The following is a 17,858-nucleotide window of genomic DNA, read 5'->3' on the forward strand; positions in this document are numbered from 1 at the left end:
AATTTAAACGTGACTTTGTCTATGACTACGATTACGCCCCATTTCAGAAAGCCAATTCTCTGACTCCAGCTGTTTAGAGTCTAGAACTAAGCTAAATCCCGAGCTCGGAAACCGGCCCTTGAAGTTTCAAGCTGTTTAAATAGAAGAGTAGGCCTACTTCATGTTTTTATTAGTTCTGATAAAGTAGCCCAAAAAAGTGGAGTGATTTTATAAATATATATGTGTATATTGTAACCTTATCGAGAGGTTGACGATATACTGTCAGAATTCCTCATGAATAGCACTTACACTTTCCATACAACTAATGCTGACAGTTCGAAGTGAATCTAGCTATAACTATCGTTAACAGCGTGACCTTTCTATACATATATTATACAGTATATATGTTCCATATGTATATGTTCTATATGTATATGTTCCTTATGTATATGTACAGTATATATGTATCAGACTGTGGTACACATACATAACATTACTTTATAAAGTCATAGTATGACTTTATCCATACATGTTTGGCTTTCCAGTGATCATTGAAGCAAGGATGATTTTGTATTCTTTGGAGCATTTCAGCCAGAAAAAGGCAAAAAAATACAGAGAATATAAACAGCATGCGCTGTTGGGTGTTTGAAATGAGGACAAAATAAACATTTCTTCAAGTTTTGAGGGTTTTTTTCAAGTGTTTAGATGAAAACCGTGCCCGTTCAAGTTGGGTCTGTTTTGCATTTTTGTTGCACATCCAACTTTATTCTCCTTCCAATTATTCTCCTTCTCTTGCTTTTGAACACTACTTGTTTCCCACCTTACTTTTTCTCATGGAAAGTTTATTTTCCCTTTCAATTTTGGACAAAACTTATGAATGAAGTGATTATTATTGCCTATTTTTGGACAATTTCTATCCAAATTTGGGAAAGGAACATTTGTGTGCTTCAAGCCTGTTGTTCCATTCTCAATCATTCATAGTTCAGAATGATATTGCATCTATCAATATATAGATGAATGAATAGATAAATTTCCACACCTTCACTTCAATTTTGATAGCAACATGAAATGTAGAAGGAAATTCATCCTTTCTATAGTATTTTATACTTGAATATCTTGATCGAATACTTGATTCAATTTATGATAATCCACATAGTTCCAACAATGGAAGATTCCATGGTAAAACTTATAACTTTTAATCCTCTCTTGCTATTTAAATTCCTCCCAGTTGATTCCACTTCAACAAATTTTGATTCTTTCTTCTCAGTTATTCTTGAACTTCTTGAACAGCTCTTGATAATTTATCTTAGATCTCCTCAAGTTTGTAAATGATATAAACTTATTCAGACAATTTGACTTGCAGCGCCACCTTTTTCAATTTTCAACTTTCAATTTTACTTTCAAAATCTACCTCAAACTCTTCAAATCTAGTGGAACTTGAAAGATTTGCATGATGATATCAAGATGGAAAAACGATGGAAATTGTCTAAATGCTTTTTATCCTTATGCTTCTTCTCCTTCTCCTACTTCTCCTCCTTCTCCTCCATCTCCTCCTTCTCCTCCCTCTCCTCCTTCTGCTCCTTCTCCTCCTTCTCATCCTTCTCCTCCTTCTCCTCCTTCTCCTCCTTCTCCTCCTTCTCCTCCTTCTCCTCCTTCTCCTCCTTCTCCTCCTTCTCCTCCTTCTCCTCCTTCTCCTCCTTCTCCTCCTTCTCCTCCTTCCTCCTTCTCCTCCTTCTCCTCCTTCTCCTCCTTCTCCTCCTTCTCCTCCTTCTCCTCCTTCTCGATCATGGTGAATCATATTAAACTAATGAGTTCTACAATAGAGCAAGAAAAGTTACGAAATATAGGAAATGTAGTAGTGTTAAAATAATGAAACAAAATAAATCTTATAGCACCCTTGATATATAGTATACTTTTTATATAATAGTTCAACCCTTAATATAATAGTTCAACTATTCAATAGAATAAAGGGTGCTATAATATTTATTTTGCTTTATCATTATAACACTACTACATTTCGTATATTTCATAATAATATTTTACTAAATCTATAATTCTATATAGTTAGAATCTATAATTCTATCTATAAATCTATCAGATAGTACTAAATCTTATAGCACCCTTTATTCTTTAAAAAACTTTAAAATAGTTCAACTATTTTTAACTAACAAATATTTCAACTATTTTAAAGTTTTTTAAAGAATAAAGGGTGCTATAAGATTTATTTTGTTTTATTAATTTAAAAGTAGCCCATGTCAATAAGTGTTTTTGTTATAATAATGTTTGTACATGAAACGGTGAAATTTGGACCTTAAGAAGTCCATTCTCAGAGAGGGTATCAAGGATACCCTGCCCTTCAGCACTTAACCGTAGAAAGAGAGAGTGACTGTGAGAGGGAAAGAAAATGAGAAAGGGAGTTAGAGAGGAACGATAGAGAATTGAAGAATAGATAGATTGATTGATTGATTGATTTGAGTACTTTATTTATGTAGATTACAATATATACTGGCTTATACACTTATATACAATAGCTTACAATACAGCAAAATTATAGATGAATTTACATAATACAGACTAAGAAAAATAATAATTATTGAACTGTATATGATATGAAAAAGTGATTTGTAATATAATAACTATAGATAATAATTAAATTGTTATGCATCTACATAAATTGGCGGAGCTTTGGACATATCAATGTCCATTCTTCGGAAAGAATATTAAAAATATCCTCCCCACTAACTCTCTACCAAAACGTTAATTTAATTAATTAAACTAAGGATTTATTTATTAATGGAAATATTGTAAAAGTTTCAATTAATATAAATATTTAAGAGAAAAAAAACAGAAAATTGATAGAGTAAAATAATTATATAGGTAGATAAGATCAAATTATTGATTAATAAAATGAAGTAGGCTGAAAGTAGATCAGGGTAATCAACTTTCAGTAATATACAGCAGTATGCAGTGGATAATTAAAATAACATGAGTTTATAAAATATTGAACTATAATAATGACTGGGAGAGGGAAAGAAAATGAGGAAGGGAGTTAGAGAGGAACGATAGAGAATTGAAGAATAGATAAAAGAGAGAGAGCGAGTGCTTTCAACCTGTATCGAATCTTGTCAACTGTAGGAAGGAGTTACACAAACCAACCAGCGCAAAAGCGAGACATCGATAAAGCCAGGGAGCAAGTGAGAGGGTGGAGGGGGGAGGAGGGAGAGGACATTAATATTGCAAAATGAAGCTCATTTACATTTAAATAAGGCTTGCCGAGGCATCTGTATTCGCTCCACACGAGGCAATTGGAAGAGTTAATCACACGTAGACATGTATTTAGCTGTTTCCAATTTACATACTCCGTGGTGGGGGGTATAGGACCTCCTCCTTAAACCCCCCCCCACCCTGAACTAGTCACCCCTCTAGGTAACCGATGGTACACCCTTTGGTACCCTATTCCGTTCTCCAATCGGTACTCTACCACTTCCTTCTTTATCTTCTTTCTTGTCTTCTTCTTGTTCTTCTCCTTCTTCTTCTTCTTCTTCTTCTTCTTCTTCTCTTCTTCTTCTTCTTCTTCTTCTTCTTCTGTCTTCTTCTCCTTCCTCCTTCTCCTTCTTCTTCTTCCTTCTATCATTCTTCCCCTTAATTCTCTCTATTTACTCTTTCCTCTTTTACTGTAGTAGCATCCCGACTGAGGAACAATCTTTCACCTGAGTTAATTTTCTCACCAAGCTTCTATTTGTTTAAATCGAGGCTTCTGTCATCATTGATAAATGATACCTTAGCATAAGGTCATTATGATTGGCAGGGTTTGGTGCATTCATGCTCTCATTCCATGATATATTACTTCTTTTCTTTTTTATTAAAAGTCTGATCATAATGTTTTGTAATAGGACCACATTCATAGTTTATTTCTTACCTATTCCATCTACTCTCTATTGTATTGTATTATGAAGTTTAACATTTCATGGCATACTTTCATGATAAGTTTCATTCCACATGGATGCAAATAACAACTTTTCTTTCCTCCAGTATTGCTAATGTGATCTAGTATAATGTTGATAGCTTAATATAATATACTATATTATTTTCTTCGATATTTGTAATTGATCAATACTAGTGCAGAACTGTTAAATAATTATTATTTATCTCTTAAGTTCGATTTAATTTTATTGTCAATTTTTGTAAATGTTACCATAGGCAACAGCCTAGTAACAATTATCAATAAATATATCTATCTATCTATCTATTTACAATCTCCTGTCAGCCATCCCACTTCTCCTTTCTCTTCTGCTTCCTCTCAGTCTTCCTATCCTGCTCTTTGTTCCTCGTCTTCCATTACTTCCCTTTCAACTATTTTTCTTCAAATTTCTCTCATTTTAGCTTTGTTGAATCATATAATAAAAATCTGGTGTACGCACTCACACAACTCTCCTTGCCGTTATGAAAATCCATTGATGAGTGCTAGTATCCAAAAATTATTTGCCAGTCTGGGAATCGAACCCGGTACCTCCTAATTGCTAGTCAGGAATGCTTACCCTTACACCAAACTGATAATCTCTTGATAGAAATCTCATTCTTCACGAAGCCATAGCGGACAGCGAGTCTACAGTTTTTTATCTCTGCTCTTTTGACTTTCAACTAGTAAAAAGAAATCAACCAGAAACGAAACGAATCAATAACCTGAGACAAACTAGTTAATTCAACCTGATTACGAACCAACTCAACACCCTGACAACTATCTTTTTTTCTCTATGGTAAAACCTACAATTTTATTCTGTTGACTTCAAACTAGTTACCTGAAACGAACTAGTTGATTCAACCTGTTCTCAAACCAACTCAACACTCTCCAAATCAACTATTACCTTCATTATCATCTGCACCCTGACAATCATCTCAATTACAATTCAACGTTTATCTCTGCTCTTTTGACTTTCAACTAGTCGAAAGAAATCACCCATAAACGAAACGAATCAACAACCTGAAACGAACTAGTTGATTCAACCTGATTTCGAATCAATTCAACACTCCAAATCAACTATTACCTTCATAACCTTCTGCACCCCGCATTGCCCTCTGCACCCTGACTATCTTATATATTAGGAAGAGGATCGGTGCTGTGGAGGGAACCCTGTGACACCCCGTGGGTTTCCTTTGTGTAGTGAGGTGCGGCTGGCTGATATTATATATGCAATCGCGGCTCTAAACCGCTTCGGCTCCCCGTTCACGCTGCCATTGTACGCATTAATAATGTTTATTAATCATATTTTAATCCCGGACCTGAACGGGGAGTCGAAAGCAGTCGAAAGCCTTATGTAAATAGACGAAATGAATATTAAAGTCGTCCCCGCCTCATATATACTGAATCAGCGGAAAGAGTGAGTGAGTAAGGGAGTGAGTGAGTGAACACATTCGATGCAACAGGAGCAGTTAAGGAGGAGAAGGAAGGTGAAGAAGAAGAAGAGAAGAAGAAGAAGAAGAAGAAGAAGAAGAAGAAGAAGAAGAAGAAGAAGAAGAAGAAGAAGAAGAAGAAGAAGAAGAAGAAGGGAAAGATGAAGAGGAAGAGTGTAAAAAGGAAGGAGAAGAAGAGTTGATGATGAGGAAAAGAAGAGGGGAAGGGGGATGAGATGTTGGTGGAGGAGGAGGAGGAGGAGGAGGAGGAGGAGGAGGAGGAGGAGGAGGAGGAGGAGGAGGAGGGAGAGGTGGTGAAGAAGGAGGAGGTGGTGCAGGAGGAGGGTGAGGAGGATGAGCAGGATGAGGAGAAGTGGAAGGAGGAGTAGAGAGAAGAAGAAGAAGAAAAAGAAGGAGAAGAAGGAAGTAGAAGGATGAAGTAGTGGTAGAGAAGGGGGAAAAAGAAGGAGAAAAAGTGGAAATGAAAGAGAAAGGGAGGAGGAGGAGGAGGTGGTGATAGGGGGGTGGGAGAAGGAGGAGAAAAAGGGTGATGATGAGGAATTGGCGGAGAAGGCAGAAGAAGATGAAGAAGAAGAAGGAGAAGGAGCAGAACACAAGTGAAGAGATGAAGATGAAAAAGAGAGTAGAAGGAGAAGTAGTGGTGGATAAGGGGAACGAAGAAGGCGAAAAAGAAGAAGTTGAAGAATTCACGTTTCATATTTCGCCTTTTGCAGGCGAAAATGATGTTTCTAGTCGAGGCGTTAGCCGAGACTAGAATTTCATTCCAGCACTACAAAATACATTCACGTCAAAGTTACGTACACAAATTCTTGTCATAATAATCTAAAGAAGAATAATTGAGAAATAGGAAACATTACCTGCTTGTGCTGAAGTTATTACATGCATTCTATAAACATTACCTAGTTTACAAACTACGAATCAGGAATCAGTGGAAGTAGACAAAACTTCCACCTGGAGAGCTTGAGATGGTTTTTTGTGTGTGTGTGTGTGTGTGTGTGTGTGTGTGTGTGTGTGTGTGTGTGTGTGTGTGTGGTGTGTGTGTGTGTGTGTGTGTGTGTGTGTGTGTATGTGTGTGTGTATGAGTGTATGTGCGCCTGTGTACACGATATCTCATCTCCCAATTAACGGAATGACTTGAAATTTGGAACTTGAGGTCCTTACAATATAATGATCCGACACGAACAATTTCGATCAAATGCAATTCAAGATGACGGCTAAAATGGAGAAAATGTTGTAAAAAACAGGGTTTTTCGCGATTTTCTCGAAAACGGCTTCAACAATTTCAATCAAATTCATACCTAAAATAGTCATTAATGAGCTTCATCAACTGCCATAAGTCCCATATCTGTAAAAATTTCAGGAGCTCCGCCCCATCTATGCAAAGTTTTATTTTAGATTCTTAATTATCAGGCTTCAGATACAATTTAAACAAAAAGATTTGAGTGGAAAAGATTGAGCATGGAAATCTCTACAATTAATGTTGAGTAACATGTTCACCTAAAATTGAAAATAAGCTCGAAATTCGAGAAAATGTAATTCTCCAATTGCAAACTGTTGGCAACTGTTGATTCTATCAAATGATTCACTATGAAGAGATAGCAGACCTCGTATGTCTCCAGCGTTATTGTCCTGTTACCAGCTGGCTAAGATCTTTGTTTATAAGTAGACTTGAGATGCGCGAGAACACTGGCGTCAGGTGATCAATTTTCATAAAGGCAAGGAAAGTTGTGTGAGTGCGCCACACCAGATTTTTCTGTTCCTATATCGAAACTAGGAAACATACTCGACTGTAAAGAAAACAATCATATAGTTTCATTACAGTTGCTGTGATGGGAATCATATGTTTATTTGTTTTGCAAACAGCTGTTTACCGGCTTGATTTCATGCATGGCAAACAGCTGAGATTGAATGAATATGACAAAAACACATTCTCCATGACTTGAAAACAAATAATAAATTGAGATGAAATTAATATTTGAATGTTCATTACATCTTTACATACTCTACAAACAATTTGGCAACTGTACAGAGTTGGGAAAGAGTAGAGCTATTGCTTTGTCCAATGACAGACAAAGATAGCAAACCAATGCCAATCAGGTGCTGACTTAAATACATGAATAAAACTATAGTTGATTCCACTACTGTATTTGTGACTTGGGGCCGTTTGCACCAAAGACTTTAAATAGATATAGACCCACAATGCCTATGCCTTCCCAATGATAGCTCTTACTTGAAATTGAAGGCCGCCATTGGGGTATTTTAGCACGAGATATTATAATTATATATAATATTTGTAATACTATAGATCACAAAGACATTGGTGGCATTGGTATGTAATAATCTTATGAGTTGCCCCCTCAATGGCGAATTTCAATTCCAAGTACGACACTAGCGCTGCATGTGAGTCTATGCATCTTTAAGGTCTTTGGTTTGCACAGTGACAGTTTAGACTAAATTTCATTTAATTGGATTGAATGGATTGAATCACTACCTCCGTAAACAAAGCCATAGTGCATGACAGGTGATTGATGGTAACGTCAGCTCAGGTAGGGCTCCTACACCAATAAAACACTAGCTGATATAGATCAGCTGAAATCAACAAATTTTTATTGGTGTAGGAACCCTACCTGTGCTCACGTCACCAGAATGCACTATGGCCTTGTTCACGGAGGTAGTGATTGAATCCGTATTGTATTGTTTGTTATAATGTGGTTAATTTTGAGTTTAAGCCAACAGCTGATTAAATTCAGTTTAAGCTTTGACTGTGCTAACAGTCCACTTTTGGTGTGCAGTTTTTCATGAAAATGGTCTGTTTTTTGTATGCCTCAACATACATTGTTATAATTCAAGCTTTGATTTCCAGAAAAAAGCTCTGAATCTATCTCCACATTATTTTCTCGAAAGGGTTTATCTAACCATTATCCAATATGATTGCATCTCCTTCCACGAAACCAAATCCATCACGTCTCTGTAATGAGAGAAGGGGGAAGAGAGTGGTGAGAGAGGAAGAGAGAGGGAGAGTCAGTGAGAGAGTGAGAGAGCATAGTGGATGGAATTTCAATCTAATTGTATTTATCCAATGATGGAGCTGACCAGATTTTGATTATCTATGTGTTGGGTTGGAGGCTTCATAGCTAAAATAGAACTTGCATTCGGTTCGTGAGATTAGTTGACGTTGATGACAAAACAGTAGACGAAACGAAACTGAAACTGGTTTCAAAATTTAACTTCCAACTATTTGATTGAGCATTTGAAGAATTGAGAAAGAATGAAAGATGAGCAGTTGAGTGAAATTACAGAAGAAATATAGACGGAGTTTTCATGAGAGTAAGGCCCGGTTGCACAAAATCCGGTTAAAGTTTAACCGTGATTAATTTCATTTGAGCCAATCAGGGAAGGATTTTTCGAAAAAAGGCCTTGGCTCTCATGGAATCAATCACGATTAAAATTTACCCTCAATACCTAATATTCAAGACTTTGGCCTTCAGTAAGTCGAAAGTGAGAACTTGCTAGAGCTACGTTTACACCAAAGTTATCAACAAAATGTTAATAACTTAATCCTTATAGATTCTATTAGATTGAACATAAGTTATCATACACATGATGATCATGTGTGTATGATAACTTATGTTCAATCTAATAAAATCTACTAGGATCAAAATTAACATTTTGTTGATAGCTTTGGTGTAAATGCAGCTTAAGCTGGGTTTACACCAAAGTTATTAACAAAATGTTAATAAGTTAAACCTGATAAATTTTATTAGATTGAACATAGCTTATCATACATATGATGAACATATGTGTTTGTCAAGTTCCGTTCAATCAAATAGAATCTATAAGGATTAAGTTATTAACATTTTGTCAATAACTTTGGTTCAAATGCAGCTTAATGCTCGTTCGATAAAGCCGTTGGACCTGACAAATCAGACAGCCCAGAATCGTTCTAACTGGAGACTTTAGATCAAAGAAAGCCGACCTCAAATAATGGGAAAAAGGCAAGGATTGATTGATTGATTGATTGAGTACTTTATTTATGTAGATTACAATATATACTGGCTTATACACTTATATACAATAGCTTACAATACAGCAAAGTTATAGATGAATTTACATAATATAGACTAAGAAAATAACTATTGAACTGTATATGATATGAAAAAGCAATTTGTAATATAATAACTATAGATAATAATCATATTGTTATGCATCTACATAAATTGGCGGAGCTTTGGACATATCAATGTCCATTCTTTGGGAAGAATATTAAAAATATCCTCCCCACTAACTCTCTACCAAAAGGAGGGAGAAGAATAGAATAATTAAAAGTTGATTCAACTAGCTCGTTGATCAATCATAGATGTATGTTATAATATTCAACAGTTCATTTAAATAAAATGAAAAAGCTACTCAAATAACTATAGTGTGGTCCACGTTATAATGGCTGTGTTTGATTAGCAATGGTATTGCTATCCTTGTTTGTCATTCAACAAAGCGAATTGCGCTATCTCTTTCTCACATTGCTCTGTTGCCAGATCGTCTTTTAACAATTTATAATTGATAATTAATTAACAAAATATTTCATCTTAATTATGAAATTATTGAAAAATATAATTCATTGCTCAATAAAATATAATTGATTATGAGAATGAACAGTTAATGTTACAATATAGGGGACAGAGCTTCGCTCTGGAGTACAAAAGCATAAAAAACGTATTACGAAAGAAGAAATTATAATAACATTCATACAGAAATGTTCCATCTAATCACAGTAAATTGAGATTAATTCCCAGAGGAATGCGAAAATTTCCCTCACAAAGGCCCAGTTGCATAAAAGCCGGTTAAATTTTAATTCTGATTAACTTCACATGAACCAAATTAGAGAAGACTATTTCAAAAAGATGAATCCACTCGAATTAATCAGGATTGAAAATAACCCAACTTTTTTGCAACCGGCACTAAGTACCTGATACAATGATTACAAAAGTTCAACAGCTGAGTCATAATTTTGACATAGTCCCACACGCATAAACTCGCTCACTCACTTCCATCACCAACAGACGACGAAATAATTATTATCAGATGTTTTTCCAAGGATGAATAATAATTATCCTTTTAATGTCCTTCAGCGAGTTTTCTCAGGGATGAGACCTAGTGCAATCGAATTTTTATATTATAAACCTACTATGTTCTCAATTTCGTGAGAATCGTTAGAGCCGTTTTCGAGATCCGGTGAAATACAAACATTTAAACATCTAAACATCTAAATATAGAATCAGAAGTTGCTCGTTTAATAGTATAGGATCAATAAACCTGTATCTGCTACCGTCTAGAAGAGGCATTGACAAGACAGAGGTTCGGCAACGTTTTTCTCCTATCTTCCTCCACTGCCATTATAACGTGAACCTCACTATAGTTCGTTGATAATCATAGATGTATGTTATAGTATTCAAGATTTGATTGGAATAGAAATTGACAGGTAACTCAAATCATTATTCTACTCAAAATAACTCAGACTATTATTCAACAATTGATTCAACTAGTTTTCCGTTATTGAAACGGATTCGTTAAATCAACTAGTTGAGACTGATCCTCCCCGTAAGCAGTGGTAGAGTTGCAATGGCTAGTAAATTAAATGCCTCAGGCATTTAGAAAGCTCAGAATGTGCAGGTTTGAGATTACTATTGTCCGATTCACTTGAATCTGTCAGCATTCCTTCACTAATAACATCTACGTTCCCCATCCAATCAATGCTGACAGGATTTAGACGAATCTCACATGTGATATCCTAATTACAAGCTGGTGAAATTCAGTTTGAAATGTCAGAATTAGTTTAACGGGGAGCATTGATGTGATTCATATGAAATAATGAATAACCTCGCTTCAGCCTCATGGTGTATCTAAGCTATGGTCTAAGTAATTATATTATGCATGTATATTTGCCCTAATATTGTATTTTGATAGACAGGTTTCAGATGTTAATATTGATTTGTATTTGGTGGTCCGAGGTTCTAATTCTTCTTCTGTTATAGCTCTACAGCCCATTGTGGGCTTTGGCCTCCTCCACAACATTCCTCCAAACGTTTCTATCCATTATAAATCCTCTCCATCCTCTATAACCCATCCTTATCAAATCATCCCTTATCTCATCTTCCCATCGAATTCTTGGTCTGCCTTGTTTTCTTCTTGAGTGAAGCTTCTCTTTAAGCACTATTTTTGGCATTCTGGTTTCCTCCATCCTATAAATATGTCCGAACCACCTTAGTCTCTGTGCCTTTATGAAGCGTACTATACTACGGCCTTTTATTAATAGTTCAAGTTCAGCATTGGTTCTCCTTCTCCACTCTTCTCCTTCTTTTACAGGACCGTACACTTTTCTAAGCACCTTTCGTTCAAATAAACTTAAATTATGTTGGTCTTCCTTAGTCAAAGTCCATGATTCAGAGCCATAGGTAACTACAGGTCTTATAAGGGTTTCATAAATCTTAAGCTTGCTGCTTCTACTGATGAGCCTGCTCTTTAGAAGCTTCATGTTGCTGTAGTATGCTCTATTTCCCGACAATATTCTTTGTTTGATACTGGTGCTCATCACTGGTGCTCATCACCGAGGTTCTAATGGAGCTTGTAATAATTTTACTGGGTCTGGTTCTGAAGCATTAAATGGGCCCCCACTTCTCCATCATAATCTTGTTCTTCTAAACCTTCTTTAGCATTTCCTTCACTGGTCACCATCTTCTACAGTGAAGTCCACGTTATAATGGCAGTGTTAGATTAGCGATGGTATTGCTATCCTTGTCTATCATTCAGGTCTAAAATAACCTAGTCACTCCTGGAATAAAATAGTCACTCCTAGGTCAAAAATAAAGACAATCATTGTATTCTATTCAACAAAGCGGATAGCGCTATCTCTTTCTCGCTTTGCTCTGCTGCCAGATCGTCTTCTAACAATGTAGAACTAATAATTGATTAACAAAATATTTCATCTTAATTATGAAAATTCATTATGAAATTATTGAAAAAATTAATTTCTTGCTTGATAAAATATAATTGATTGAATGAAAAAGACTAAGAAATTGTCAAAAACCACAGATTTATTGATACTTAAAGATTGGTTTCGGTTATTACACCATTGTCAATCTCTGATAAACAAAACTCTCGTTTCAAAGTATTTCTAAGTCTTTCTAAGTATCAATAAATCTGTGCTTTTGACAATTTCTTAGTCTTTTTCATTCAATATGAATACCACATATCAACTTCAATGATTTTACATATGTAGTTTTTTTATGTAGTAATTTTACATTCGTAGTGGATAATTTTACATATCAACATTCATATATTACCACAATATCAACTTCTCAACTACACAAAAATATAATTGATTATTTTAAACGAGAATGAACACTTAATTTTAGATCAATAAACCTGTAAAGGTTAATCAATAAATCAATAAATCAATAAACTTGTCAAGACAATGACAAGACAGAGGATCGGCAACGTTGTTCTCCTAACTTTCTCCACTGTCATTATAACGTGGACCTCACTATAGGAATCTATTTTCCCTCTCTTTCCTTTTCCTTATTCTCTTCCTCCTTATCTCCTCCATCATCTCCTTCTTCTTTTATCCTCCTTTTCTTCTCCCTCCTCGTGCTCCACTATATCTTCCTCCTTCTTCTAGGATGTTTTCTAGTAAAGCTTTCAAGCGAAATAATCAACTTTTCAATTTAACACGTTATCCGATGTCATTCTGAGTCGGGAAGAGATTGTTAAACTCAGTTCTAATATTCTGTTTTCTGTCTCTTTCCCCAGGAATCGGATGACGACTCCTCGTGCACCGGCTCGACTAGCAGCTCCCTGTCACCGGGTGACATCCCCCTACCACCAACCAACCCCGACCTGACCGCCCAACCGGTCAGAGGGGGAAACGGAGGAACACACAATCTCTCAGTCAGACCGGACAGCTACCTGAGAGATACCTCCTCTCTCAGGGATGGGTCTCTCCTCAGAGAGAACTCGCTCAGGGAAGGAGGTCAAGGTCATCCTCAGGACAGAAGGCAGGATGAGGGTGGAGAGGCTCTCCCTCTGAAGGGAGGGAATCGTCAACATAGGGAGCGCAGTATGAGCCCTGTCAAAGGAGAGGGGTTGGATGCGACTAAAGGACAGAATCATCTCAATGGATGTGAGTTAAAATTAAAAACAAATGTGATAATTAAAACTTTTCCCTCCACCTACTGTCTAAAGTGCTTACTTCACTCCCTGGAACATAATACCAAAGTGTCACTTTTTCGCCCTCGGGAGGAAGAAACAGAAAAGCTCCCTAGAGCGTAAAAGTAACTCCATTTAAATAACATGGGAAGCATCTCTATTTAAAAAACCTACATTTGAAATAGGTTAGAAGGTCTAAGCTCAGATGCGGAACCATATAGAGTAGTCATTAAACCAAATTCAATACCTCAACCAGACATTAGATCTGGATAATTATAATGAAATATATGTTAGAATGCTAAAATTATTACAAACTTCATATCAGTATATTGTATAAATATTTTTCATAATCCATGTTATTCAAAACACCAGTCAACGGATATTCCTCATTAACTAATCAAATTTGAAACGGGAACTTCATCATAGTTGTAGTGGAGTCAGCCATTGTTGTTACAACTTTTGCCGACAGATAGCGCATAGCGCAGTCCGCGGTGAACTGTGATTACAAGCGAGCTGTTTACTTTTTAGGTTATACTGTTACACATTGTTACTAGTCACGTAAGTTTTAAAAATTATTTTATTTGCAGTTTTTATAAGAATGTAGGTGGAGGAAAAATGTTGTGTATATCTAGAGTGAAAAATTCTTTTTCTCCCTCAGGGAGAAAAAGTGGCATTATTTACTCTAGATAGACATATAACTATTGGAATCAGAGTGCAACTGAGAACAGAGCGAAAATAGCTCTGTTGATCCACAGATGTTTTTGGTGTGAGAACAAACTCTCCGGTCGTTAGCTCTGTTGCTCTGCAGAGTAAAATAGCCTGATCTGAACAGAGCTTATTCCAGTATATCTGAAATAGAATTAATTTTTTCATTGTTGATCAATCGTATTATGATATTCACCAAATGAAAATATAACTTTAATGATTCAATATGAAGTAAATTTAATATATAAAGTGAATTTGATATGATTCAATATTAATAGGCCTAGTGATTTTTTATAGTCTCTTTCTGTTCCAGCAGTATTTATTTTAAATCACTTGAAAATGGCATGAATGTCCGAAAAATGTAGTGATAAAATAATTCAAAAAAGGGTACTGAGATATTTCTATTATTTTAATGTTCATAAAATTGTGACGCAATAGTCTGGTAGTTCATCATACTTTTCCATAGGAAACGATTTAGCAACGGTGCGGAGTTGGAAAAGGGTAGAGCTATCTCCTTTGTTTGATGACAGACAAATGAAGCTAACCAATCAGGTGCTGACTTTATAGCGTGGGCCTTACTTTAGAATTCATTCAAAAATGATCTGCAACTTGCACTGTTCATTATTTAAGACAATGACATAGTTATCGAGTTTAATAGTTTAACAACCGGTACTAATATCTGTAATTGTTTCAATAAACAAGTGGTTCCGATAATCAATATTCAATATTATAGAACTCGGTGTTTGGAAACTTCAAAAGGATAAAAATAACTACAAAACTCAATTTTCTCCGAATTGTGAGAGAACTTCCATTGGAATCAAGAAGATTGCAAGTTTCAGACTCGATTTAGAATATTTATTTCGCCAAAAAACATAAGACAGGAATGTAAATGTAATTTGATACAGATATTGAATGAAAAAGACTAAGAAATTGTCAAAAACCACAGATTTATTGATACTTAGAAATACCGGTTTCGGTTATTCTCAGTTATATATTTCTTAGTCTTTTTCATTCAATATGAATAATTACCACAATATCAACTTCTCAACTACACAAAAAGTGATATAGTTATTTATAGTCGATTAAAAAAGTGTTTATTATAGTGCATATAGTTCTCATTTAATTTGGTTCAATCTTTTGTGATTTCTAGTGGCAGGACTCATGGGACTACAGAATTTGGCCGGACTGCAAAATCTTCACTCTCAGTCTAATCCACCACAGCACAATTCTTCACAATTATTGAACACACCCCTCAATCTCAGCATAAATGCTACTGGTAAGTCACATTTTATAAACTTTTTTAACTCACAAGTAATAGAATATTCATGATTACAATAGAAAATATTCGTTATATAAAAAAATTTCACTTATATAGGCTACTTTTGTACAGATTAATAGAAAAAAACTTGTAGTACCCTCTTTTATTATAAACTTTAAAATAGTTTCAATTATAGGTAATTTTCAAGTTCAACTTGACTAGCCGTTAAAATATTTTTAAGTTTTTAAATAAGGGGTACTACAAGTTTTTATATTGTTTTTATTAACTCCTTATATAGTATTCGTCAATATGATTTATACTTCAGGGTTCCAGGGTTCAATATCTAGAGCCGTTTGCAGAGTCAAAGCTCAAACTGGAATCAATCAGCTGGTGGCTTAGACTCAAGATTAACCACATTTGGGGCCGGTTTCAAAGCTCGGGATTTAGCTAAGTTCTAGACTTTAAACAGCTGGAGTCAGAAAATTGGCTTTCCGAAACGAGGCATAGTCTTAGTTTTTATTCTCTAATTTCTATAAGAAACGTTTTTCCTTGACAAAATGAATTATCCCTAAATAATTCAAAGTAGCTGAAGATTCACACTACTTTCTCTCCATTTTATTTTGTGTTCAATTGTCTAGTTTTTCGAAATTTAATTTGAACATGGACTACAACTACACCCCGTTTCGGAGACCCAACTATCTGACTCCAGCTGTCCAAAGTCTGGAACTTGGCTGAATCCCGAGCTCGAAAACTGGCCCTGGAACGAATGAGACTTCAATTGAATCCATTTATTCATCCGTTTGCAGGATAAATACAAGTGAACAAATGAATACATGCAAGAAACAATTAGAATAAAACAATAGGGGTGCAAAAAAAAGGTGATTGATAAGGATTTAATTCAGTTTAAAATGAAATTTATAGTTTGAACTGACTCTGTGCAAACGGCACTCAGGGCCGTATGTAGATACTCGGTTTGAACGGAGAAATGTTGTCAGCTGTTCGTTTAAACTCCATATTATGAAATTTCACAAATCTACAAGTAAACGTGGTTTAGCATTAAACGTAGTGTTAGCATTCGGCCCTGAGATAAACAAAATGCGTGAAATATCTAAATCTAAACAACATAACTGTGAAGTATAAACTCTTTTCATAATCATGGAGAGAAAGAGGATTAGAGTGAGCATTCACATGTAATAAACCGCATTTCACATTTAAAAGCTGAACATCCATGTGCTACTCTAAACACCTTCTATTATGAAACCTAATTATAAAAGTGTGAATGAGTTTCATTCCATTGAAGTGATGAATAACTGGCAAAGAGCGTTTTTAGCACAAAAAAGAACTTTGTGAGTTAAACATAACCTCACTTTTCTACCATACCGCCCACTTTTCGCTGCCTTATTTACATGACAGCTAATTGAAAAATACGTGTGAAAGCAAACCAGCTTATTCTGTATGGACGCACAGTGTTATTCCATCTTTTCTACCTTTCAAAATTAAAACCAGGTTGGAAAATGATTAAAAAAGTCGTCTGGTGAGAGAAAAAGAGCGTCAATTGACACCTTTCAAAAAGCTTGACTCTTTTCATTTGAATGATATTTTTCTGACGTTTTTTGCTGAGTTTATCTTCATTTGAGAGAAATGAGTTAGAGGGAGAAGGTGTGTGTAAGAGATAGGAAGAGAGTGAGAGAGGGGATGAGAGAGAAAGCCCAGAGGTATGTGCTGTTATACGCGTAGCAGAGGTAATTTTCCCTAATTAAGATTACTGGGATGATTTTTCAAGTGGAAACTGGTAGGGTGAAATGTGCGTTTGCTCTTTTTAATTCGTTTTTATTCGGAGGAGACTGTGAAGGTTTTCAAATGTGTTTAATGCTTTGAATGGAATAGGAATCTTTACTATGTTTAAGGTAGAAAGCTGTTTCAAAAATTATTAGATTTGTTATGAAAGCACATACTTTAGTGCTAGATAACCGACGTTCTTTCTATAGTGTTCAATCATCGTATTTATTAACAGTGAAGAGGTTGATACAGTACAGTACAGTACAGTTACAGTTACAGTACAGTACAGTTACAGTACAGTACAGTACAGTACAGTACAGTACAGTACAGTACAATACAGTACAGTACAGTTACAGTACATTTATATACACCCTTACGTTATGAGAGACTCACATGTAGGCAAAAGCCTGTGTTTGTGAGGGCCTGGCGTAATTCGCTGAATTTAAAATCGATAAACTAAAATTGATGCACCAGTTGTTGTTTTCCGCAGCTATTTCCAAAACTATGTGTCCATAAACACAATAAT

The 17,858-nt window shown here is 35.4% G+C and overlaps 1 protein-coding gene across 4 annotated transcripts in view; it reads left to right on the forward strand.

The window, feature by feature from the left end:
- Positions 1-17,858, forward strand: part of LOC111054872 (POU domain, class 6, transcription factor 1) — a 225,849-nt gene that overhangs the window by 187,706 nt on the left and 20,285 nt on the right. For all 4 annotated transcript variants that reach the window (XM_039440774.1, XM_039440776.1, XM_039440777.1 and 1 more), the window contains exons 3-4: positions 13,195-13,564; positions 15,446-15,571. In XM_039440774.1, the coding sequence (XP_039296708.1) occupies positions 13,195-13,564; positions 15,446-15,571 (496 nt within the window). The remainder of the gene's footprint in view (positions 1-13,194; positions 13,565-15,445; positions 15,572-17,858) is intronic.

This window comes from Nilaparvata lugens, chromosome 14, assembly GCF_014356525.2.
Source record: "Nilaparvata lugens isolate BPH chromosome 14, ASM1435652v1, whole genome shotgun sequence".
Taxonomy (NCBI): domain Eukaryota; kingdom Metazoa; phylum Arthropoda; class Insecta; order Hemiptera; family Delphacidae; genus Nilaparvata; species Nilaparvata lugens.